The 27,058-nt window shown below is 41.0% G+C and overlaps 1 protein-coding gene across 1 annotated transcript in view; it reads left to right on the forward strand.

The window, feature by feature from the left end:
* Nucleotides 1–27,058, forward strand: part of Sema3a (semaphorin 3A) — a 396,022-nt gene that overhangs the window by 293,927 nt on the left and 75,037 nt on the right. The window contains 1 exon segment of the mRNA XM_019209424.2: nt 19,796–19,889. Coding sequence (XP_019064969.1) covers nt 19,796–19,889 — 94 coding nt within the window.

Below are 27,058 nucleotides of genomic sequence, written 5' to 3' on the forward strand. Positions count from 1 at the left end.
CAATACAAGTCCTTTCCCGTATTTTACTTGTATCACCATGTTTGTATCAGGGAAAATATATACTTACAAATAATTACCCTGAGGAGAGAGAAAGGGCCTCTTAATCCATTTTGGTAAAATTGACTTGGCTACCGGTGGGCTCTGTCCCATCCATAATGTTCATTAATGTGGGCTCTTTGGTCAGAGTCTTCTATATTCCTGCAAGAAGACTCAGAGGTGCAGGCATCTCCTCATGTACAAGGCAGCCCTTCCTCTCTGAAGGCTGGCACGAGGAGGAAGTGGGTTTCCAAAGGTGCTCTGGTGTGCAAAGCCGTGTTCCACGCCGGGGGGGGGGAAGCAAAGGAGTGAGCCCAGGAACATTGAAAGGATTGTGACCCGGGGGTAGTGGGTGGAAACTGTGCTCCATTGTTTGAGTTTCAAATTAAAGCTCTCTGAGGATAAAGGTGAATTTTTCGTTAGTAAGAGCCTGGCCTTTCATCCTCCCTCACAGGGACTGGAATTGGCAGGAGATGATACAACCTACTTCACAGCCAGGTGTTTCAGCGTGAGAGGAAGCAAGTTACCCTGGACTTTCTCTGGGTGCCTTTGTTTTGTTTTTGGTCTGTGCATGAGGAGCACGCATTGGGCATGTGTAAGGCATTAATTCACTAATGCTGTCAGAGCTGCGAGCTGACTGGGGCTGGCAGGGCAGCAGGGTGACCAGCATTATGCAGAAATACAACGTCCACGTCTGTCCACGAGAAGCAATCCGGATACTTTAATGTTGTAGAGCTCTGCTTGTTCATGAATTGCTGCTTTATGTTCTAAACAAGCATCTTAGGTGTCCACAATGTCCACCAGGCTGGGAAAGGGGCATTTTGATAAAATGTGTCCATTTAAAGGCTTCAGTCTCAAGTTAACAAGACACTGACTCTCTGGATAGTCAAGTGGGGGGAACTAGGCAGACACTGCCTGAAAACATGGAGTCAAAGGAAAGCCGCTTCTCTGAGTTTAATTGGAGTTTTAGGCACTATTTTTGGATTACCCTAAGTATCAGATTGAGATGTAATTGTATCATTTCACCTACCAGGAGATTGCGATCCAATGCATCTCGACCTCTCTGCTCAGACCTCAGCTCTTCCTCCTCCATCTAAGCTCCCCTCTGTCGCCAGCCCAGCACTTCTGCAGGCAGAGTGTGTGTGGTGTCCATGCACTGTTTCCCTCTCTAGGCTAAATTTAAAATATACTCTATGCAAAATATATTCTTTCTACAAATCTACACACCTTTCGACAGTGCGACGTATGATGTCTTTTTGACTCTTGACAATATTTAATTTAAATAAATAAATATAGTCACCAATAATGGCAGAATTAGTATTCTTGTTTTTAGGAGAAAAAGTCACTTAGGGAAAGGCATTGGCTCGGTCCCACCTAAACCTGTGTGCGCAGCAGCAGTTGTAAGTTTTAACGCCACCCTCATCCTCCAGCCCCCTCTGTGTGCTTGTCTCACGCCTGCCTTTCTTCCTATTCCTATCGAGTCTTCCCTTCCTGCAGCAAGAACATGCTGTTCCCCTGTGGTCATGGCCCAGATGTTTCCACAAATCACCTGAAAACTTGGTTTTCCTTCTTCACCCTTTAAGGAGCCAGCGGTGGAGAACAGCAGTGGAAAGAGCAGTTGTCGGGATTCCGCAGCCTCTCACTCTCACTGTCACGTTCCTACTTTTCATTAAACTCGCATCTTGATCTGTCCATGAAATATTCAACCTGACTCAGTCTCTGAGTTATAAAGCTTTCTTTATAAAGTTCTTACCAACTTTTTTTCTAACCAAACTTCAAATTCGGGAGCTTTTGCAGGAGCCTCCATAGCAGCATAACGCAAACTATCTTGCATCTTTTCATTCCGAGAATGGATGGGCCAAACTCCAAGTCTTTCAAATGCAAATGTAACTTTTCTAGTATATGTTGTATCATAGCTAAATCTAACTTCGAATTGTTCGTGGCACACTAGGGCTACTTTCTCATATATTTTCCTAAGAATGGATTTTTGAACTGCCTTTCATATGCATTTAATATTTCAAGTTCAAACATCCATATAACATCAACAGTACATTTCATAATCTTTAAAATCAGTTTGATTACACAGAATTCTTCCACTCCAGTTAACAGATGTAGATATTACAGCGAACCAAGAGATCTCAGGATTTCTCCTCCTACTGAAAGGGAAATATTTGCTACTGCTCCTCTGGAAACAGCCTGAAGGAAGTGCTGAAGATGAATTTCACACAGACTTGTTCACTGAGGGACACTCTTCTTTGGTTCTTAGCAGGATTATTAATCCAATGATATTTTAAATTTATAAGACATAAAATGTTAAGAACATAACTTGCAGGGCCGGGGATTTAGCTCAGTAGTTTGGTGGCCTGCCTTGCAAGTGCAAGGACCCAAGTTCAATCCCTGGTGGCAAAAAAAAAAAAAAGAACATAACTTGCTATTGGGAACAAATGAACACCCTTCTCCATTGCTTAAAACCCTGAAAGCAACATTAGCATCAAAGATTCACAGCAACAACAGAGCCCCTCCCTCTCAGAGATAATTTCATTAATCAATTAGATGAAACTGCACTTGATTCGTTTTTATAGTATAGGGGTATTTATCTTGTTGAATAGGAAGGCAAGAAAAAAGTTAAAATAAGATTGTGCATTTCATAAAATTTTTCTAAATATGTCAAAATGTAAAGTCAAGTAACAAATCATTACCTTATTTATCATCTTCAAGTGGATGTGAAAATTTTATTTTCAACTGAGCGGTATATATGCACAAATACTGTTTTGTACATTATGGTAGTGGTAAGTAAATTGAATCCCTAGAATGGTGTAGTGATGTAAAGTTGTAAAAGCGACGTAACCAAAATCATATTTTAAAAAACACTTTTTGTGATCCCTTTGTGATTATCCCAACATTATGGACTTACAAGAGAAAGAGAAATATAATGTATTTTCTGCCCTTAGTAATATACACTAAAATAACACAACTGTGGTGAAAATATTTGTTTAATGTCTGTCTTACCTACAGCTCTGTATGTACCAGAGAACTGAATTCTGTCTCTCTGATTCACTCTCTCTATAATTCCAGCCCTTGCCATGCCAAAAGTATCAGTAGATATAAATGAATACATGTCCAAAAATGCCAACCAGGTTATCTTATATATTCACTACAACATCTATATAGGTTGATAGGGTTTTTCCTCTCTTTATACATGAGATAACTGAGAATCGAAGATTAACTAACACATCTAGAAAATTACATGAACACGATTAGAATTTGGGTCTGCATGGCTGTAAAACCCTTAGAATAGTGTAATAACTATGTTAACAGGATAGAACAAAGTAAATATTTTTTCATTTTAGACAACACTGAAAAACAAAGACATGAGATCAATAGCAAATGTACTAGCTTTTTTCTGGGTAAAGAAATTCTTCTGAATAAACCTTTATGTCTACCATAAGTAGAAAGAAAAGAAATTGGACAGTTACAATAGGCCAAAGTATGAAGAGTCTCAATGGAAGATTATGAAAAAGACAGCTGCAGAGATTATTGAGTGGGAAATTAACAGCATGAAAGCAGAATTTTAAGAAAACTGTGGAGTGTGTGAGAAGTAATTGGGTAAAAAGGGAGAATGCATCCAAGCAGTTGGAGAGGAAGCTGCGCAAGTCAAGTTCACGTAGTCATGGCCAATACTGGAAATATAAAAGCAGATGGAAAAGTGTGCATCTCTTCGCTGGAAGGATTTAAAAGATTTGTAGATAGGTGATGACCCGGAGAAGCAAAGGTGTGTTCTAGGCTTCCCAGTGGACTCCGGATTGCGATGCTTTTGTTGATTTTGTTGGGTCCCCACCCTGGATAAGGCTCAGTGCATCCAGGTCTCTGGAGAGGGGAAGGTGCAGCGATTGATCCCCACACTGCTGAAAGGAGACCGCCAAAGGGCATTCGAGTGAGGTGACAGTCAGGACACCATGAGCCAAAAGGGGGAATGAAGAAGTGTAAATAAGGGAGTCATGGTTTTAAAGTTCTGAGACATGTTTTCCACATTAAGAAGGAATTAAATGCAAGGAGCCAAAGACTAAACATTAGCATAGGTACTTTTATTGAAGTCAAGGGAGGACTTCAAAACATGAGGAAGAGGAGAGGGTGGGAAGGAAAATGGACAAGAAATAGAGATGTGGTGGAATGAATATAAACTCAGAGCAGAAAAATCATCCCTTACAACGGGCACCCAGAACTTCCAAGTTCAATGAAAATAACAAGAAACAAAAAAGCCTGCGGAGACACCAGGGGACGGGGAGTAAGAAAGCCACTGGTGGTTTCTTACACCATCTGTTTGGTAGAACAGTGCAAATGGAAATGGAAGTGAAGTGGAAGGCATGAGTGGGGAAAAGGACAGGTGAGAGCGACTGAACTGTGGTACCTGGTGGTGACAGAGCCGAACTCAAAGGAGTGTAGGTCGGTAAGAAAAACAAATCCTGCGACCCGATAACTTTATCTGCATGGGTTTGAAATGTGTCTCCCAATTAATCCTTAGGAAAAAAACTCAGAACTTATCTTTGTTTCTCAGGCCTATCGTCTGTTACAGAGGCACTGCTAATCATTCTGAGCCTGTGAAGAAACAAGTTAGGACAACTGTGGCAGAGCAAGATTAAAAATAATAGTTCTTTGTTCACATAACATTTCCTCAATGTGTGACCACATCTTTTTCCACTACGAATCCCTGAGATCATGGATTTCATGCAGCGACAACTTAAAAACTTAAATTCGTGCTCTTCTGTTATAATATCCTGGTCTCTCATATGATTATTACAAATCCCAGTTCTGCTCACCGTGAGCCTCTTCCCACGGAGAGTAAGCAGTTGCTGTAAGTGTAACATCAAGGAAAAAGTATTTGACTGCAAAGATTATAAACATGAGAGGAAAAATAGAAATAATAAACAGTAGCATAGAGTTTATGTATTATTATTACTTAGGAGAAAACAACCTGAGGGAATTTAAAGTTAGGACCAAACACTATAGGGCATAGGACTTCGATGTGTACTGTCTGAAAATCATCACACACAGCGCCCACAGAGTTTATAACGGCAACAGGTGTAGGGAAAGCAGGAAAAAAAGTTATTCTGACCCCTTCCCTGAAGCTCTGCGGTTGCATGTCATGGAGAGATGAAATAATTATAATATGCCAACAACAGCAGAAGCTAAACCCATTTGGAACGTCCCCAGTCAGGTCTGACCATGCAGATATGTTTGAGTTGTGCACTCTTTCAGAGAAGTGGAGGCAGCAAAGTTTCCAACAACCCACGCGCACGCATCCTTTAAAAGGTCAAGGGGGCTATGAAACATTAGAGGAAACGATATGTTCCTTTACTACAAGAAGTTAAGGCAGATACAAAATACTAGAGTAAAATGAGAGGTGCTTAAGAGGAAATTAAATAGTTCAGATTTATTCCAAATTTTCTGTTTGTTTCCTGTTAAATGTCAATGGACATTTTTACTTGCAAATAAAATGCAAAATTTCAGTGTTTCCGTTTGTGATGCAGTTTAGAACTTAGTCACAGACTCTGGATGTGCCCTGACTTGTCTCCCCTCTTGACCTTGAAGAAGTTTTTCGTTCCAGTCTGTTCACTCCCTGCCCTCATGTCAGCCCACGAGTTACTGCTTCTTCCTCCCGGAGCAGCATCCAAGGTTTTCCGGGCAGTTTCAGAGCTCCGCGTAACGCGATACCCTCCTACGCTGTGTCCTCGATTCCTCAGCACCCCCGCTCCCCCTAACCGTGGGCGCCCACTGATGCTGTGAGCAGGGAGATATTTTCCTCCAAGTGTGGCGTCCGCCCCTTCTCCCACCCACGTCCGTGTCCCTTATTCCTGACGGCCCGAGTGACCCGCGGGAGCGTGCAGGACCCCTTCAGCCCAGGCCTCCTGGGACTTTATTTTTCCTAATGTCGCGGCTGTGGCCAGGCCTGGTGGCCGAGGGGAGCAGCTGACACACAGGCTGACGGGGGCTCAGTCAGACCCTTCCTTCCTCTGCTGCTCCAGGTCAGAGCTGTGGGCGGCAGCGCTGGTCACTGCAGGCAAATGCGGGGCTTGGACGTCTCATTAAACTAGGGTGGGGCCGTCCTGGTTTCCCCTTTTCCTTGCTCTTTTGAGCCTGGCATCGAGTGACTCTAAGAAAGCAAGGAGCTCGCTTTCTAATTCAGTCATCTCCAAATCATAAAATCGAAACGCCAGGCTAAGCTCAAATCCTGGAAACGTTCATTTTGATTTTCTGAAAACCGCAAAATAAGCAGCGCTCTGCAGAAAGCAAGAGGCCTCCCTCAGGGCTTTTCAGAGCGACGCCGCAGGTCTGCACCACTGAAACACCCCGCTCCCGCGCTGCCCCTCGGACGGCCCTGCCTGAGGGTCCACCACGGTCGCCGTGGGGCTCTGCGGCACCGGCTTGGAAAACGGAGAAACTGGGCCGTGGGAAGGGAGGTCGTCCTGGTGGCTACATTTCTTCTCGATCCACTCTCTCCATTCAAAGGGATGGGTTTCCTTTATGTCTTCGGACGATTCTTAATGAATGCTTATGAAAATGTACGGAATTACACACAGGCCCTTGGTCACACTCTATTTGTCATTCCCAGGCTCATTTTATAATTTCTTTCAACTAATGTATAAACATCATTTTATCTCATCACTAATGCTACATTTGTTCCAAGTTTGCTTGAGAATTTCAAAGGCTGGGGAGGGAGATTTAGCTCAGTGGTTCTGCTACCTGCCTTGCAAGCGCAAGGACTGAAGTTCGATCCCTGAGACCAAAGGAAAAAAAAAAAAAAAAAACTTCAAAGACTGGAAATAACAGACGGTCATTAAGTGATCTTTCTGGTAATTTTTGAGCAACCATTGTGAAAAGAAACAGTGTCAAAGTAATTTTCACAGATTTGAAAGAGATGAAGAAATTTGAAAATTCTAGAAAAATTATACACGACTATATAGTTAAAGTTCAAAAACTGGATGTCGTTAAACACGCAACCCCAGCAGAACCGGCACGGAGGTGGCTGTCCCCTCTATGGCCACCCCAGCACCCTTACACCGCAGGCTCAGCCAAGCGGAAACTGGGGTCACAGCAGTGCAGCAGGAACCCACACCACGGAGAGTCAGGACACACGGGATGTGGCTTACGCCTTTCATATCATTAAACGTGAATTTCTGTTAGGTGAGCATGGAAAGTGAGGGCTCTGTGTGGAAAACATTCAAAAACTGACACGTTGAGTAGTCAGCACTTGTGGATTATATGATAGCAGAGTTAGTATATCAAATCTTCTATTCTTGTCAGTCATCATTTTGAGTTATTCATAATTTTCTACAATTTTGCTGCATAACTGTTAAACGATATGGTTTCAAGTCAGTGTTTCATATAGTAATAGGGAATCTATATCTAGGCTTATACATAGGCAAAAGATTCGTCACTTATAAGACATCCATAATTTAATGTCACTTAAGATAAATTTAAAGACAGAAAACAAACATGATCGTAAATGGCTTTACTTACTAAGGTCTCAGTGAAATTTGCTTGGCTTGAGTTTCGACAATCTAATATTTCAAGTTGTTGTATAATCTGTAAAGAGCAATGTCTAAGGGTGCCTATTCTACTATCAGATTTTGGGAATGAAACTTCTTCTACTGTAGCGATAATGACACAGGAGTGAGCAGAATCAGCAGCACACTAGGTCTCACAAAGTCCCACAGCATTGTGTGAATAGGTGTGGGGTATGGGTCTAATGTCCTGAACATCTGTAATATTCTAGATTTGCCACAAAGTGAAAATTTAGCCTTAAAATTTTGTGAACAGTTTGGATGCTTGGGTTTTTCTGAGCTTGGGTTCATCATCGTGGCTCCTAAGAACCGCTCCGGCTCAGACCCAACCCAAGCTGTGTCAGGGACACCGCACCCTTGCTGCCTCCCAGGTCTGACACACTTCCTTCCTCACTGCCTCAGGACATTGGGACCAGATTTCACAACTCATCACAGAATAATTTTTCTTTACAACTTTCATGTCACCGTTTTTTCCTGTAAGATTATGAATCAAGATGGCTTACAGAAAATATATTTATCTTAAAAATTAGTCCTTGCTGTATTTAGTAATACAGGGTATTTGCACTGATGACAATATTGTGAAAAGTTATCTAAATCCCTTTGCATTATTTACTAATCCACAGTGTGTCCCATACCCTTTAGGCATCTCCCACTCTCACTCTGACCCATTAATATTAGCAGTTTGTGAGATTTCCACTCTCCACTCCCCACTGCTCAAACTTGATATGGAATTTTGTAAGTAGAATACAGTTCATATAGATAATTTACAACTTGATGGTTAAAGAAACTTACACAATGTATATTTTCTAATAATTATGTTACTGTGAATAATCTGGATAAGGTTCTAATGGAGATTTCAAAACTTGAAAAAATTGATAATAAAGATTTGTTCAGTGGTTCCACTGCCTGTCTTGCAAGTGCAAAGGTCCGAGTTTGATCCCAGGTACCAAATAATAACAACAACAATAATAATAATAATAATAACAACAACAACAACAATAATAATAATAAAGTTTGTTCAGTTTTTTCCTAATGGAAGATGCAATTTGGAATGATCTGTATGTCCAGTTGTGAATGGTAATTTTGGACCTGTGGTATGCTTTTCAATACCAAACATTAATTTTATTTAAGAAATCAAATAAAATGCTAGCTTTACTCTTAATGATAGCTGATTTTTTGATGGGAAGAAATCTTGCTTCTAGGCCAAAACTGGCATTTACAGCAAGAGAAATTCATTAAAGAATAATTTGTGTTTCCTAGAACAATTTGCAAATAATGACTCAAAATTAACTCAACAGTTGTTAGAGAAAATCTTTGAGGTTATTAATTTGAGAGCAAAAGAAGTCACCTAATAATGTCTGGCAACTTGTCTGAGGAGGACTTTGCTTGCATTTTGCTGTAAACAAAACCATGAAGATTAGAGTTCTTGCCTTAAATTGCTGAATTTTGAACAGTCAGGATATTCATAAATATTTTGAACAATTAAGGCATTTTTCTAAATAAGATGGACACATTCAACGGCAGTATTCTTTTAGATCATTTTAATTCTGTGGAGAGGATGAGTGAAAAGCTGCGGAGATCATGAGGCAGTGGTGGGAGTTTCTTACCCCCTTGAAGTGCCCAGCCACAGTGACCCACTCCACCATCCGTGGTCCTGTTCACCCCTGGTCCTGTTCTTCTCTGTCGTGCAGGGAACAAGACCACAGTTCTCAAAGGACTTCCTCACGGAGAGGAATAGGGACTACTGCAGAGTGGACACTGTCCACACACATGGTGGCGTGTTGTTTCTGATCAAGGGAATTGCAGTAGTGTACAGATTGGGTGATAGGATTTAGGGCTTGGATTTTTAAAAAATATCTTTCATTATCATTGTATAAAACCTTAAAAACAGACAAAAATAATATGAAAAACAGCCTTAATCTCATAAATTAGGGACCTAGTTAGGGATAGAACTCAGCACCTTGTGCTTGCAAGGCAGGTGCGGTACCACAGAGATAAATCCCCAGCCCTGGGACCTAATATTTTAATGCATCTCCTTCAAAGTTTTTCTCATTATCTTACATTTTTTGCGTTTCTGCACAACAGTTCCACAGTGAAACAATATATATGCTAGTTCTAGATATTCATGGATATTCATTGTAAACATCCGGCTTAACACCTGTGCCCTAATGCAATGTGCAGATATTCCATACAGTCCTCTCTTTTTGAAATATCTTTTTTTAATTCTAAACACCACCACAATTAGCCTTTGCTTTTTTTTGAAATTAGGATACATTTCAAGGAGTGAAATAATCAAGTTGAAATGTGTGGATATTTTTAAGGTCTTTTAATTCTCATACTGTCCTCTAAAATTTATATTTTCACCCTGAATTGACTGAAATTTCTGTTTCCTACAATAATTTTGCCAAAACAATAATTATTCTTGAAGGCTTTCCTAATTTGCTAAAATAAAACACGAGTTGCATTGTATCATTACGGCAGCACTGAGTCTGTACTGAGACCCAGCTTGGTATAAATGAAACATTCATCCTTTGGCCTCGTCACATTCCAGATGGAACCATGAGAAAATCTCAAAATGTAAAGAAATCATTACAGTCCATATGCTCCATCCTATTGACACATTTGCATTTAAGTTGATAGAATTTCCCAGTGGTGTATAAATACGGGTGTATCCATTTTTATTAAGAGAAATGACAAAAAGCAGTTGCTGTACTTTCACAATGTATAATAAAAGCCACTAGTGTCTAATGAGTGCATAACGTAACAAATACAGCTTAACTCTATTTTGAATGCAGAGGACTAAAAATACGTGTGGGGAAAGATGAGTGAATTGTTCCCTCTGTCACTTCTGTGGGCCATTAATTCGCTGTCTGACCAAGCTCATTTTACCAGGTCTCACTGAGCAGAATGCTGGAGAGTGAATCGTTCACGTTCTGGAATGTCTCCTAGGAGCTGAGACAGAGCTGCTCTCTCATTGCTGTCCACCTAGGGAGTTAACAGGCGTCCACGGTTGAATAATTACACCATGACAGCACATGGCATCTGCATAAACTCATATTAAGCTCCTATTAAAAATGTAATCTGCATGAAGTAGGGATGCGTATGCTTTCTGTTTTCCCTGGTTCATAGCATTAATTTTAATGGAGACAAAAAGCAGATGAATTTCGTCTCTGATGTTTGTGTGGGGAACCCTGATAATTTCACGTCCCTTCCACTTACCAGTGGGCAAATCCTGTTTAATCTGCAGGAAGGACTGTGTGAATGTTCTTGTTACCAAGAGGGGTGCTACTAACTCTTCACAAACTGGGAAAAAACTGAATTCATACATTTTCTGCATGTGAAGTTGAAAATATGTTAATCCCTTCTATTTGCTTTTTATGTTTTAACAGTGTGATGTGAATATCAAGTACTATTAAATACTCTGTTGTCTGGTATGGTCAGTTCCATTAGGATTAATTCGAGACCTAAGAGGTACGTGGCTTACAAGATCCACAATGTTACACTGAGAGGTGGATGACAACAGCTACTACACCAGTGACCCTTATTCCTAAAGTAATGCTTGGCCATGTCTAGTAAAAAATCAGGCTTTTCTATTTCTCCATTTCTTGGTAAATCTAGGAACAGTTTACCTGGCAGTGCTATGTAACCTCATGCAAGTCAACCCTTCTCTGCCTACCAAAATGGGGGGAACTGCCCAATACACTCCCAGAGTCATTAGAGAGATTTACAAGATAGACATCTAGAAAGCACTTAGTAGAGTATCCTTGGCTAACAGTTGCTTAACAAATATCAGCTATTTATTATTATCAGAAAAAGTGAATTAACCTTATGTCATCATAGAAAAATCCACCTCTAGTGGTGTATTTATGATAAACCCAGTTACGACTGACGGAGTTTCTGCATGGTGTAGTTATGCTTCTTTGTGGCGATACAGAGTATCTCATCACGCCCTGGGAGCTCTTCTGTGGAGCGGCCACACTGCACTTCAGTGATTTTAAAATTTGCCCTAGAACTCAGAATCAGTAATTGCCACTATTGGACATAGAATTCAGATTTTGTGAACCATACATAATATCTTACTACCTCTACCTTAAAAATCATACAGCTAGACTATTTTAGACCATAGAAAAGTCAAATGAGATTTCTGTCACAGGGAAGGAGCACTTGGACTGGCCGGGTAGAAATTGAATAGAGCTGAGGCCAAACCACACCTCTCCGGGCCCCCCTGCAGCTGAACTCTCAGGGAAGGTTGTGTTCCAGTGTCAAATATTCTCCTTCCATTCTCGGTCCTGGTAGGAATTACTCAGAAGAAAATGCTGTATTCAATAAAGTCATTCTGTTTAAGATATAGATAGTAAGCATATATCCATGTATATTAGATGAGGTTTTATATATATATTTTTTTATTCATATAATGACTATATTTTTGTTGTAGAATTCACATGGTTAAATAGATTTCAAGTACTTGGTATTGTTACCACACTCGCTGAGGAGAGTCTCCTCTCCAAGGTGTATATTAAAATAGTGACAATTATGGAATGAGTATAATAGCTATAGTTATTGCTTCAGAATATTTCAGCTCCAAAAATATACACTTTAGATTAAAAATAAATATTGTAATTGACTCACATCTAAAACTATTCAAAATTACCCATATGAACAGAAGTTATTTTTAGTGTCCCCCTACCTAGAAACCCCGAGAGGTATAGCTTTTCCTTAAAGTGGTCTGTCATCAAGGTTGGATAAACATTTATTTGTAGCAATTTTTGCTTGCTTTATTGCAGAGAAAAATAAAGTTCTAATGAGATATGGCTGTAAATCAGTTAAATCTAAGGCCAGGCTCATATGTTATAATTGGGTCAGAAAAGCATACCTTGCATTATTCACATAGCATTACTTTTAAAATTTCTCAGAACTCGGTGAGAGAAACCAGGGTTACATTTCTTTTGTACCTTTCTGCAGTGTACATTGCTAAAAACTATTTCTGACAGACTAATTTTTATGAAGCTTATTAGTAGTAATTGCTCTTATATTCTTTTGAAGAGCCAAAGACTCTTAATAGCTCTCAATTTTGAAATAAACATGGAAAAGAAGATTTTATACAGGCCAGGAAACCAAGTTTAAATGACCCGATTAGAGGGGGGTGGGGGTCGTCTGAAGTTTAACAGCTACATTTGTAAAAAATAAGTGAATTCCAAATAGTAGGAGACAGAGAATGAAAAGAAAAAATGGATTTTAGAAAATCTATATAATCTCGGCATTTATGTGGCAGGAGTAGGACAAAGAAGGAAGAAAAGCTAATGCTGCCGTTCGAAGCGAAAGGATTGTAGAATCAGTCAGGTGAGAAGTGGAAAGGCCCTCGCAGTCCTAGTTTCTAACATCGCCCGTGACTCCGGGAGCCCCTCGGCTCACACCACGTGTGCTGGCTCTGTCTTCTCCAGGGAGGATCAGTGGCTCTCCTGCAACATCAAAGAGAATTCTGATGTAACGAAGACTTAGAAACGTGGCCCCACGGAAGGAGGGCTTGGCAGGGCACCACAGCGGCAGAGCGCCCTTAGCCGCCGTCCTGTGTCGAGCACCAATCCTGCCCTCCCGGCCGGGCAGGGTTCTTACCTGTGTGCAGCTCAGGCGTCACCAGCTGTCCCAGCGTCGTGGTCGGACTCCTCACGATGTGGGCTCCCATGACGCTGCCGTGAGCAGAATTATCACTGCCCTTCCTGAGCACAGACTGCACTGCTCGCGGCCACATAAAACCTCCCAGCTTGGGCCGCACATCGATGTTTCTGTGTATCTCTCTATTTAGTTATAAATGTGTCACTACCTAAACTGCACTTCGTGCCACTACTCAAGCACGCGCTGTGCCTGTTTTCCCAGGGGATCTGACGTGTGCTCTTTCCCTCGCTGGGACACTCCCTCAGCCACCCCTGTGGACCCCGAGCCACCCAGTGCATGCCTGTGTATTCACCTGCACACACATCCGTCTGCCCCCAACATACATCCCTTGAGGATAAAATTAGACAAAGCCTTTCTTCATCTTCTGAAACTGAAACATTTCTCTTCTCACTTCCAACTCCTGTGACTTCCCATTGCTACTACTTCAGGATACACCTTCTGTAGTATTTGTGGCAATTGTGGTAATCAGAAGCAATCATGCTTTTGTTGTTTGTTTTGGGATTTTTGTTGTTGTTGTTTTGTATTGGGAATCAAACTCAGGACCTGATGCTTGCAAGGCAGGTGGCAGAACTGCTGAGCTAAATCCTAGCCCATAGGCTCTTTTATGTAGTGGATAAAAACATATTTTTGGAAAAAACATATGTTATCAGATTCTTCATCATTTATTAGCTTTGTGATCTGAGCATCATGTGCAAAATATTTTAGTTTTCTTATACTAATTGTAGGGTTGTTGTGAAATTAAGTGTAACAATACACATGAGGCCTTAAGACACTATTAGGACTTGATATGTATCCACTGTTAACTAAACATAGCTCCCAACAATTTTAAACTTTGAACTAGTATGTGCAAAATATTACTGCTTTATAGTTTTTGTAGTAATTCATTGTATTCTGTAACAAATAGGGCTTTAATTTTCTGGTCTAAATTGTACATAGTTACAGCTCAATATGTATTTACTACACCAATTAATATTTGTCTTAGTGACAAAATTAAAAAATTATCTGAAAAAATATTAGTATGAAAGTATCAGTAAAGAACTGCATATTACCATAAACAGAGCATCCCATCTGGCATGTGCAAACAGCCTTTTCCGTTTCTTGGGCCACTTGCCTACATTCATATATGCCTGAAATAAATTTCTGAAGATCAAAAATAATCAAGTACAACAGCTTTACTAAACTGATGAAACACACAGTGAAATTTACACTGACCAGAAAGATTTTCTAAATTCTACTGGAGATAATCTGAGAGTTTTAAACATCAGTGAAGGTTACTCTTTTGAGGGAGATGATATTGTTGGCAAGCTCAAAATAAGCAAGCGTAGAACTCTAAATCTCAATGAAAATTAAAGAAGAAAGGGGATATACAGATCAAGGGGTGTATTATTAGGTGTGTTGTGTTCGCCATTGGGTTTTTTTAGATCTCTTAGAAGTGTTCTAATATTGAGTGTCTGGATCCCGTAACACAGTGACAATAGTACGTATCCCACCAAGAATTTAAAAGTATCGTTTTCCCAAGTTGACTTTGTGACTTGCTTTAGTCCCTGAGTTTTGCAACCTGGCCTTTGCCACGTAGTTGTTGCGCGCCTGGGTCGGGCCTGACCGAGCGCCCCCTGCAGGCTGGGTCTGTCCCTCGGCGCAGTGACAGGGGCGCGAGGTCCATGCAGCATCCTTCACTGGCGCACCAGTGCTCATTATTTTCTCATCGCATTCGCCTTTCCACTGAACTGTAAATCCGTGTAAACTTGTCTTATTATCCGAAAGGAAGGTAGTGAGAAGTGTCTCATCTCTAAGCAACTTAATAGAAAAAACAATGAATGCAGCATTAAATACTAAGGTTGTAAAGGGGTGGGGAGAGGTAGGAATAGATAAGCACACAAATCCGGGGAGAAACTATTTTCCAGGGCAGGAGAAATGAGTGAGCATATGTGTTATGCTCGAAGTTCAACAGGCAAAATAGGCGCCCGGTGATGAGGAAGAGGACCTAAGAGGGAGCGTGAGGAGGCTCAGGTGCACTCAGGATCTGTACGGTCTTTACCTGTCCCCTAGCATGACTCCTGCCTTTAAAAGACAAAACCAGACTAATGAGTGCTCGGTATGTTATCTCCTTGTGAATAAAATGCGGTTTCTCCCCCCACCCCGCCATGACTGGTCTGATGTCCCTTGGACTCCTCCTCTGCCAGCCCTGATCTCGGAGATACAGAGCCACATGGTCACCCTGGGAAGGGCCCTCTGGGCCTCTGTGGCAGGGGAGCCACGCTGCAGTGTCACCAGCGCAATGGGGGGATGGTGTTTGCCTTTTAGTAAATTGGAATTAAATAAAGGGGTGTGGCTCATGGCCACAGAGCACTGCATGGTGCAAATCTATCTTCGGTCACCCTTCAGGACAAGTAGTTTCCAGCGAATTTGATCCATAAAAGGATCCTGTGGTGAAAATACAGCAGGCCCTGCTATGTCCTGCGCTATCTCATTACACCCACTCTGCAGAGGTCAGGAGCTTGGCCCCACCCCATGGATGCCTGAGCACTACCGAGAAACAGGATCTACGCAGAGACAGCACCCGGCATGTGTGCAGGGAGGGTCTCGGGAGACCTCTCCCAAGAAGGAACCTCTGAATTTAATCTTAAGGGGAAAAGTGATTCCCAGCCTCAGAGCCTGGGGTGGGAGCAGGGAGCCCAGTTTCAGGCCAGAAGAGAAAAGTTCCACTTCCATGCAAAAGAAAAGAGAAATCTGAAAAACATAGAACATATGCATTTTAATACCTTACATAATTTTGTCATTTACTGTAGAAAGCATTCCTTTATGTATGCATAGAGTTTTATTTTCTTGCCATCTTTTAAAACATCATTTATGTTTTAATCATTAAATAAAATAGGTAAATTTGCAACATTTGCCGCCAAAATTTATTACTTGGACAAGAACGAGATTTGGGATATTTATTACCATGATGTCACCAATGGTTTATAATTTATAAGACTTTGGATTAGACATCAGCACAGTTATTATTTCCTCTAATGCCTTACCTCACCATAGCCTAATAACGTTCAGGAAATCCAAAAGACAAAGAAAAAGAGTAGTCCTGAAAGCAAAAAATAGTCGTTGAAAACTGATGCAATCATGTAATAAAATATGGCACAATAACTTACACAGGACGTCCAGGGTATCTGCTAAAGCAATTAGAGTTCATATGGCTGGAGTTTTGTTCAAGTGTTATGAAAAATGAAGACTGTTTCGTCACTTTAAAAGTGTACATGGGTCCTAGGGGTTTCCCTCTTGTTATCTGTAGCTGTGGCTCTCTTTAAGATTGTTCAGAATCAGAAAGTGATTAGGTAGCACTCGGATTTCAAAAGGCCTTACTAGCAGTTCGGTGAGCTATGTGACGTATTGCACATGACAGCGCAAGGGCCACAGAGAAACGGTTATATTAACCTGGGTGCTTTCCTGGCGGTGTAATACCATCACCCTAAAAGGACATCACATCTAAAAGGACTTGTTCCTTGGAAAGCAGAAAGAGCCAAGTTGGTGCCATCTGTAGCAATGACAGTAAATATACAGACATCAAAAGAGGCCTTTCTTTTCAAGTTAACACATACTCTATTTAGTTTTCTTGTATTTTGTTAAATTCCCAATAAAATATTTTAATAAATTAGCCCTGTGTTCATTTCAAAAACAATTGCATGTAAGGCCGGGGATTTAGCTCAGTGGTTCCACTGCCTCGCAAGTGCAAGGACCAGAGTTTGATCCTCCTTCCAAAAAAAAAAAGAATGCCAAGAAAATAATTTTTTTCCTAGTTTAAATGATTTTTTTTCCTTCAAAAATTTCTTACAACTTGTCTCTTGTCCAGCTAGAGGAAGGATGAATACTTGATACGTGGGGAAAGCTAAAGAATGTACATATAATTAACACCTGTTTTAATTTTTACTAATGAAAGTTAAGCAGTCATTTATCTCCGCAGTAGCATGAGGGCTTTCGATCAGTAGGGACGGAACGATTTTATGTAACAAAGACAAACAATGGGAATGGGACAAAGATGATTTCTGAAGCCACAGTAAGTCTGTTTTATGTGCATTGTTAGGATGTATCTTCACATTGATTACGAGCTTTTCTTATCCTGCTGCACAGGAAGAATCTGAGTTTTATGAGGTTAGAGATTTGAGGCCCAGAGTTCATGGAGGCAGGGCCACAGGTAACACCGAGCTCTTCCGCTTCAGTACTTCGGGCCCTGTTAGTCCATGTAACCGGTCCGAACTTTGCACTGCAGACATTGGTGTATAAGAAATGTCATTCTGCCACTGCACCCAGAAATCAGATTACATTTATTCTAGTCCCCATCTGACTGCACTGGTAAGGAATTGCAGAATTATATGGAAATAGAAAAGATTTACATGGCAGACTCAGAGGCTTGGGTAAGAGTTACATTGAGCAGAGAGATACTGAGTATCCATAAAGGAGGCAATTAGCTTACTATTTATTTATGGAGTTGAACATAAGGAAGGAAACGTTTGAACGTATTACCTGACACCATGACGAAGAGTAGTTTTCATCTTCCCCTGACCCATAACCAATATGTTTAACCTCTCTTCCTGTGAAACTAAACCTTTACCTTGTAAATCAAATATTACATGAGACTGGAAGTCTTTCTGGTCTACCCCGGCATTCTCTGATTAACTTGGACATGTGATCCCAGGCTGTCAGGACCTCCTGCTTTGAGAGGAGAGCTCTTCTACATTTGTCAGTGTTATAAAATGTCTCATGAGTACAAAACATGTAATAGTACTCATAAAAATATTTCCCATCGTACCACCTCTTCTCTCTTCTTCCTCTAACCTAATATAATCATATATATATATAATTTTTAAAATATTTGCTATGGTTTGTTTTAGTAGAGTATGTATTTTCCCCTCGGTTTAGCTATTTCTAAATTTTATTTGAAATAAACGTGTATATCAAAATATTTGGTATTTATTTATTTATAATAAATATCTTTTATTGACCTAGGTCAGTAATTTTCACAATATAATTAGAACATTCAAGTGCCCATGATGAACTGTATTTGTGGACAAGTTTAGTGTTTCTCAATTTTTGTAAATCTCTTTAAAAATGCTTCTTTCCTATTATGTTTGGAAATTTGTCAATAAGTGTGTGTTCTATCTTCATATCATACCAGTAGAGTTTTGCTATAAATATTATTAATAGAATGAAGTAACTTTTTCATTTTGCTACATTAAGATTCTGAGACATTTTGTAGCCCTCCAGATAAGCCTTTGAGGTTAAATATTCTTGTGCACTTGGCTTTGGGGCAGAGGCCCGGAGACGTGGGGTTGGACAGGATTCCCACGTCTGCTCCCACCTAGGCAGCCCTGGGGACAGCTGCTCACTGGCACAGAGTGCACGGTGCAGGGAGCTCGTAGCTGCGAAGCCAGAGAGCACTGCAGCCGGCTCGCTTCCCAGTTTGGAGGAGGCTGAAGAGTCATACCTTGAAACCCTGCCATTAGCTCCATCAGAAATATTAAATGTTAAATAAAGTGAACCTTACTTACCATAAAAGGAACACCGCTAACTATTTGAAGAAGATAGAAAGCACTCTTCTGTGAGGAGGAGAGAAACTGCCCAAAGAGCTACCTTAGTTCCGTCTGTGGACAGGTTAACCTACTACTGGGGAAAGCATACAGATTCTGCCCTAATGAATTCCTGGCGTACCTGGCTCTGAAGAGAGTGTTCAGAAATGTTTGCACACATCCTCCTCTGCCAACCTGAAGGCTGCGGAAGTGAGCTGCGTGAGTCGGTTACCTCCGCAGCCTGGTACTTCTTAGCTCGATGTCCAGCACTCCCTGCCCGAGATCTGAGCCCCATCTCCCATGCAGTCGAAGGTTCTTGCCTGTCTCCGGGTGTAGGGCTTCGACACAGCAGGTTCCCCACCATGAAAACGTGCCTGAGTCCTACTGGCACCACCAGGCCCGCGCCCGCTGACGGTGCCATGTTCCCTCGGAGAGGGGCAGAGGGGAATGGAATCCGCTTAAAAGCTCGGGAGCAGCGGGTGAGCCCAGCAGGGAAAAGACGGCAAGCACTGGTGGTTGAACCCTTGTTAATGGGAAGGACCCAGGAAAGCAGCACGACGTGTAGCGCATCCCAGGTGCCTAAAGTAGTGGATCGCTGTGCTCTTCTCTGTCAGGGAGGAAATGAGCCACTTTATGTAAATTTGAAAGTATTTCTTCAAGAGCCTTTACGATGAATCCTGGCACACTCGCATCAGAGATGCCCTCCGCCCCCAGGACTGGCCCGTCTGCCTCTTAGCACCGCCTCGCGCGCTGTGGCCTGCAGTTTGCTCTCCGAGGCTGAAATCCACCACCTGAAGCGCACGCTGACCGGGAACAGCTGTTGTGATGCACTGAACTCGTTTTGTCCTCTCCGGAGTTTAGACCCCTTGCAGTGCAGGCCCATTCAACCTCTCTCTGGTTAACTAACAGGTCGAAACCCCTTTCCTTCTGTGAATGTGTGAAATTCCTCTTTTGCTTAACTTACAGGACAACGTTTTTAAATTGGAAGACTCGCATTTTGAAAACGGCCGCGGAAAGAGCCCGTACGACCCCAAACTGCTGACGGCGTCTCTGCTTGTAGGTACGTTGCTCTCCATCGACCCCGCGCGAGTCCCTGCACGTGACTGCCAGCTTGCACACTCTCGTTTGGGTCTGCGAGATTTCACATCATTAGTCACAGTTAATTCTGGGGGAAGAGCACCCGTGGTGGGCTCTAAGGTTTTGAAAACGATGAACAACACTGAATACTGTCTTAGTTCTGAAAATTTAATCTGGTTCTTTTTCATCACGATGCTTTAATGGTGTCATTAATGGAACCTGCTCAGTCTTTATACATCCGCATTCGAATGTGATTCTATAAAAAAATGGACTGATTTCATGAAAAAGGAGTTTAGAGAATTTGGAAAAGCAGCACGAAGAATGCCATTCTATCTGTGCTGCTAAGCACAGCCCTTGCTTCGCCTGGGTCCACGCTGGGGCCCCGCGGGAGCACCATGTGTGAGTGAGCCCCTCCCTTTGCCCTCCTCCAGAAGAGCCAGGCCGGGGGAAACTGCGTTCGCGTTTAGCAGCGCAGGTCGCTCTCTTTTTGCAGTTAATTAAATATAACCTGGGATTTTATGTCACTCTTCCCTACCCGTTCCTCTTGCTGTTTTTCCTGTTGCCCTTCAGCATTGCAGATGGGAAGGGAATGCTTAGAAGTAGGAAGATGTTTGTGGGAGGAATTTTCAGTCTGTATTGAAAGCAAACAGTTTTATTTGCATGTCCTTTTAACCAGCTCCAAACTGTAGTTAAATAAACAAACAGAAAATGACCACATCTGAAGTAGTTTCGCCCTCCCCCTATTTCTTCCTTCTTTTCTTCCTTCCTTTTCTCTTTTCCCTTCTTTAAATTTATCCCCCCTTGTAGTTTTGAGCTTCCTAACACATGTAAAAATGCAGGTTAATGATTTTGCTCCTGAGTATTACTTCTACATAATCATGTGGGAATGATGTCCTTTTCCCACTTTTCATTAAAATAGAATCAGTAAGTATTTGATAATACAATAAAAACAATAGTGAAAATCATCAAATATAAAATTGCTAGTGGAGTTTTTGAGCAATAGATCTAGGTTTGTAACAAGTAAATTTAGTTATTATCTGACATGTTATAAATACATGAGGTTTTCATTATTTTACAAATAAGATTTGCTTCTATTCAAGAAAAGCAAACACTAGTTACATTGTCTAGTCTAGAGTTCGCTTTATTACTAATCCCAGTTTCAGGGAGAATACAACGATGCAGCGTGTTGCCTCTTCTACTGCTTTTCACATTTAGACAATTGCATTGCACTTGGCCCATTGTGATAGCATCTTAACAGAAGTGTAAGAGTGAAAGAAAACGACCCACTTAGCACACTTCGAGTTCCCCACCCTTGGGATCTGAGTGATTACTGTGGATTCCTTCCCCTGGCTCACATTTGTCTTAAATTTGAAATTTGCCTTAAACAAAGAGGAGGAGTCGTGCTTTGTCCTAACTTGCAACCTATATTTATTTAAATTACACACGGAAAAAATGCTGGATTTCCCTCAAAATGCAGCATGTACAAGTGTGTCCAAAGCGGCTTTAGCTTGTGGTGGGATTTGCTTGATTATTTATTTTCATATTCCACTGAGAAAGGATGATGACAGGAGGGAATTACATATGCCCCATGGTATGCAGCTACACAAAGGCCACAAAGGATATGAAACCCTGTAGGTTTGGTTCTATACTATAATTTCTTTTAAAAGATGTATAGGTTTAGGAAAAGGAAAAGACAATGAGGGAATTCACTGAGTCGAGTGGCTGAGAAAGAACAATGCACATCTGAGTAAAAACAACCTTAATATGGAATTGCAGACCTAACATAACAGCCCAGCAAGATAATTTAGTAATTGGTGGAGATATACAGTGCTTATTGACAAGGCTGAGTAATTTAATTTTTGAACACCTGAATGAGGAGATACTGAACTGGGAATAAACCACAGTAGGTCCCATAATAGTGCTCAAAATGCCTGCACAACCATTTTAATTGAAGAGCAGTAGCTCCTTAAACTGAGGCTGTTTCTTTCATAACCAGGTTATAAATTATTCTTCTCACAGCACATTTAAGACTCTGCACTGAGTTTCTCTTGGCATTTTCATACACTGCTTTAAAGAGAATGCTCACCAATTTAATGGAGCTTTTAGTAAAGATATTGTCCTCGGCACTTCTGAGACTCTTTTATGCACAGAGATTTGAGAGAGCTGTCTCTGAAATACTCAGGTTGTTCTCTGTATATCTAAAGATGAACCATTAGGAAAGCCAGTCCTCCTGTGCAACTTACATACATCCCCCTCATTTCAGCACATAACATAGAAATTCTAACGTGGTTCCAAGCTGGAAAATAAAATTGCAGTGTAGGCTCAAACCATCTGTTACTTGGACAGGTGGATCTTGACAACAGATATGTTTTATAATTCCAATCTCAACACACAGTGGTTTCAGCCACTAGTAAACTTTAAAACCAGAAGACAGCTAAAACATTCAATTTTTGAAACTGTCAAGGTTTAGGACAACTTCTTCCCAAAATACTGTGGACTTTAAAAATGGTAACCGTAGGAAATGTGGTTTCTCCCCTGACTGACGCATGGCCACTCTGTTACCTGCCCTTGGCATCTCAAATCACCTCAGTAAAGTTAGTTTCACCATTCATCTCCTTTAATAATATTCATTTTGTCAGTAAGAAACAGCCCCAGAATTTATATTTCAAATATTTCTGATTTCTTCCACCTGCAGATATTTTTATGACTTTATCTTTATTAAAGATAACAGTTGCTCCCCAACTCAGAATGCATGCCAGGTGTGAACACAAGAATAAAACCTGGTGTGCTCTACGCTAATTAAGTACGAGCTCGCATGTTCGTGATGTGAAAGAAATAGTCACCTTGAGAGCAATTTTATTTCCTTATTGAAACCTTTTCCAGGCAATGCAGCACTAATAACTGAGAACTATTCCATCACCAAAAGGCAATGAGAACTACTTCAAAGGTCCAGGATTCTCTGCTAAGGTTTCTATTTTTGCCTTGACTCTGGCAGGAGCATAATTTGACCTTAGGAGGTTGTGGAGTGTTAGAGCAAGCGAGATACTCCCTAAATTAATTAAATAGGCTGAGAAAATTATCTGAACTTCTCCGAACCCTCGATTCCCATATATGCAATGATGAGCCACGCTAATTCCACGAGCTCACTGGAGAGTTCGGTGAGACAGTGCAATAACGCAACTGCTGCTTTGAGTGCGTGGACATCTCTGGAATACATCTGCAGTAGGAACAAATCCACGACAACAACAAACCAGTAGCAGTGGTTGCCTGTGGGGAGGCCAAGAAGCAGATCTGATGCCTTATATGCTTTACATTTTTAAGTTTGTACCCTTGTACACATTTTACTGCTCAAGAAAAAAAGCTGTTTATAAAATAACAACGTGAGTCACAAAGCCTGCGCATCTCAAGTACAGAGACAGTGCTCCGTAAATATAAAAATGGAAAATTATTTCCACACTCATAGTCTGAGAGGGAGAGCAAGAGAGAGACATAAATTTCCCCTTTCCTCCTGTTTCTAATTACTGTGCTGCTCTGCGACAGGCACTTGCTCAAGGTGTTAACAGCATAATGGCCCGGTCATTAGGTTTGTTTGGTTTTGCTCACAGCCGTGCCCGCCTTTCACCTGTACAGCAGTGCAGCGATTTCACCAGAAGATGTTTTCTAACCACCTTTGGTACACCCTCCCCAGGAATTGTAACCTGACACAAGCCATAGTTTTATTTGATTTTGAGCTTCCAGCAGAAAGCCCAGAGTACATATGAACTTTGGTTCTGAACACAAGCTTCTCGGGAAACTCAGCCTTGTTGGAAAAAGAGTTCACAGGACTCTCAGTGGAGGATGCTGTGCCCAAGGACAGTTTAAAGACCCACAGTTAGGAGAGAACAGAGATGGACTGGAGTAGCCATTTTCATTACTGACAGTTTCTAGATGGTCAGTTAGATCTGTCAGTACTAATCTCTTTTAGTGCAATGTATTATTTTTAAGATATCAAGCTGCAATGTGATTTTGTTGTCTTACAGATCAGATTGGACAGGTCAACAACCACTTCTGATGTATATAACAATGTCATGAATACAGAACACCACGGCCAATTGGATAAAGTTGGGAAAATGTCATGCTTTCTCTCACTAGCATCTTAGAGTATTTGAAAGCTCAAAGGCGTGTATCACAATCAGAATGCCATTTGAGTCACTGCAGAAAAACTTTTACCTCAATGTACTACTTTGTATTTTTAACATTTATATTTGGGATTCAAAAATCATCAAATTGACACTACACTAAAAAATCAAAATATAATTTGATAACTATATGAATGTCCTGGAAACTACAAAAGAAGTTGGGCAGTAGGCTTTTGTTAAGCATATCTGTTCTCCAAATATAATAAAGCAATTGGGGGATGATACATTTTTTATAATCAGATATCATTAAGTCATTTCAGATAGCTACAGAATATATCCTTAGACATTGTGGAAATGCTCCAGTATGTGAGCTGATACACACTCTGGGCTAATACTGTGTTGCTGTGTAACATGAAATACACAGTAGATATTTTACAATCTATGTTTTTGGACTAAAACAATAAAGGCGTCATGCCTTATCTGAGGCAGTCATGCTTGATAAGATTCCCTGTAGAAATCTCAGCAGGAAACCTGATCCCAGGTCCGGGGTAGAGAAACAGTGACTGACACTGAACATGGACAGAAGAAGGTGCCCCAGAGAGCCCCGGCGCTCTGGCTCTCCAGGTCAGGACAAGCCCCTGACTTGCCAGAAATAATATGAGGTGGGAGGTGATTTCCTTTGGCTGGAGGAGGCCACAGCCTACAGTGGGAACTGTGGTGGGCTTATGAGTCCATTTTTACACTGGATCCTCTTTCCGGTACTAAGTTGAGTCAGTGTCTCTCCTTCTGAAGAGGTCTCCTACTTCATCGGAATGACCTTCCTATCTGTTACAAAGAAAAAATCTGTCTCTCTGCCGGTCTTTTTGTTTACATTGGTTTCTGCTATCTTTGTCTGAAAGTGAATGAAACAGAAAGCTATAATAAGGCCAAACAAATGGATAAGGGAAGCAAGCACATTTCTATACCCAAATAAGAGTTTTGCTGTTATTATTGTTATTCCAACTCCCTCCTGAATAGGTTATATGAAATGAGAACTATTATAATTGATTTTATGTATTTAGTGAAGATAAATGACAAACAGAATGATTAATCAATTGTACTCATTACCATTTCTGATTAATTCTCCATTTGGGCATGGCTAACTGATATAAAGTGATACTTTAATATAAAACTGCTCAATCTTCACCTTTTCATTGTTCTATTTTGACTTTTGATTTTGATCACTTCACATATTTAGTAGGCAATGCAGTTCAACTAATAATCTTAAACTTTTAATTTGTCAAGGTAGGAAGGACACAAGGCACCCACCGCCAAGGTGTTCCAACAGGAGAATATTTAAAATTAGCATGATCATTTTAGGCAGTGTCCACAATATATTTTAAATTAACATCTTATTTGCAGATGAAGAAAAATCATCACTTGATGTTTAAAAATGTATCACATCTATGCATCAACTCTGTAAAAATATAAACCATGAACATTAATAAAAATGTTGTGAAGATTAAAGATGGGTTAAAACAAAGAGCCAATAGATATTTAACAATCTCAGAGCATTTGAAATTAATAGGTAGCTTATTCACAGCATTTTATGTATTTCAAAAAGGTTATTTCTTAACTTTGGGTCAAGTAAATTATTATTACATCACATTTTAATGAGAACAAGTCAGATTCACATTGGACACCTAAGTGGAGAAAAAACAGCTTGCTTCTGAATTCCAAAGACATCCCAGTGTGAGGATCAAGAGTGAAATGTCTTCACTTGCCACTTACCCAGTAGCTAGTACTCAGCATGTTGTCTAACTGAGCCATCATGTCTTGAGTCACAATTCCAAATGAGGGCATCTTTCTCCCTCACCTCCCAAGATAAAGGTATCTGCCCAGCAGGGCCCTGCGCTAAGCTGATGGATGTAGCTGTGTTAGGATCCTCCACTGTAAAGTCTGCACAAACTCAGCATAGACCCAAGTCTCTACCACAGGGCAGGCGCAGGTTGGACCACTGACAAAATCTACTTCATGTTGCCAAGATTTTACCTGTGAGGGAAAACTGAGAATATTATAGGAGGAATTACATTGCTAAAATCTTCCAAGCGGCATTTTTACTTGAAGGCTCACAGAAAATTCTCCCATTTGTCAGATAGGAAGATGCTGGGACACATCAGGATGGTGCTCCACAAATGTTGGAGTTATCACTAATTCGTGCACCCTTTGCTTTCTGAATGTTTTCCAAATCAAAGCATATAAAACATTCAGCCACCCAAATATCAACAGATCAATATTCAGTTTTTCTGTAAGAATTGTGGATTACATGAAGAGCTGTTTATGTTTCTGTTGTTTTGCTTTGCAAATACAATAACTCACTGTAGGTAGGCAGGCACTTTCTGTTTCAAGAGCAGAGAACAGGACTTTTATAGCCCTAACCCAACTGAAGTGCAGCCGCGCTCAGTCAAATGGGCCAGGCATGGCCTTTCACCTTGGCCAGCCAGGGCCTCAGCTGAGCTGTGGAGCTCTTGGCCTGTGCACCGGGAATACCGCTGTTCATCGAAGGTCTGCTGACAACTGGGGGATGTTGTGACGTCACCCCGGGCCTGACGGCCTCGCCACACAGGGCGTTGCTCGGGACATAAGTGCTCCTCCTCCTGCCTCCTGTGTTCTCCTTTCTGCTCTTTATTTCTGGTTGTGACTCCCCCATCATTAAAGTTGGCCTGAGTTAATTCAATTTTAGTACCAACAGGGCAAAAAGCAGGGGATGTTTGAACTGCGGTAATTATGATCTTGATTTGCCAAACTTTCTTCCTCTTCAAAAGCATTTCTGTTGTACTGAAGGCTGCAGTGGGCTTTGGGGGCTGTATAACAGCCTGTGCCAAGTTATGGCACTTCTCTCAGTGGACACATTAAAACGAGAAGCCACGAAAAAAAAAATGGCAAGGAGAACATTGGTTCTTTCTAAATAATAGGAAAATCTCATTAATTCAGATCCCATTAGATTAAAATATATAAAAGATTTCATTGTCATTAAAATAAGCTATGAGCAAGA

Source organism: Fukomys damarensis, unplaced genomic scaffold (genome assembly GCF_012274545.1).
Source record: "Fukomys damarensis isolate Sample0158 unplaced genomic scaffold, DMR_v1.0_HiC HiC_scaffold_4, whole genome shotgun sequence".
NCBI lineage: Eukaryota > Metazoa > Chordata > Mammalia > Rodentia > Bathyergidae > Fukomys > Fukomys damarensis.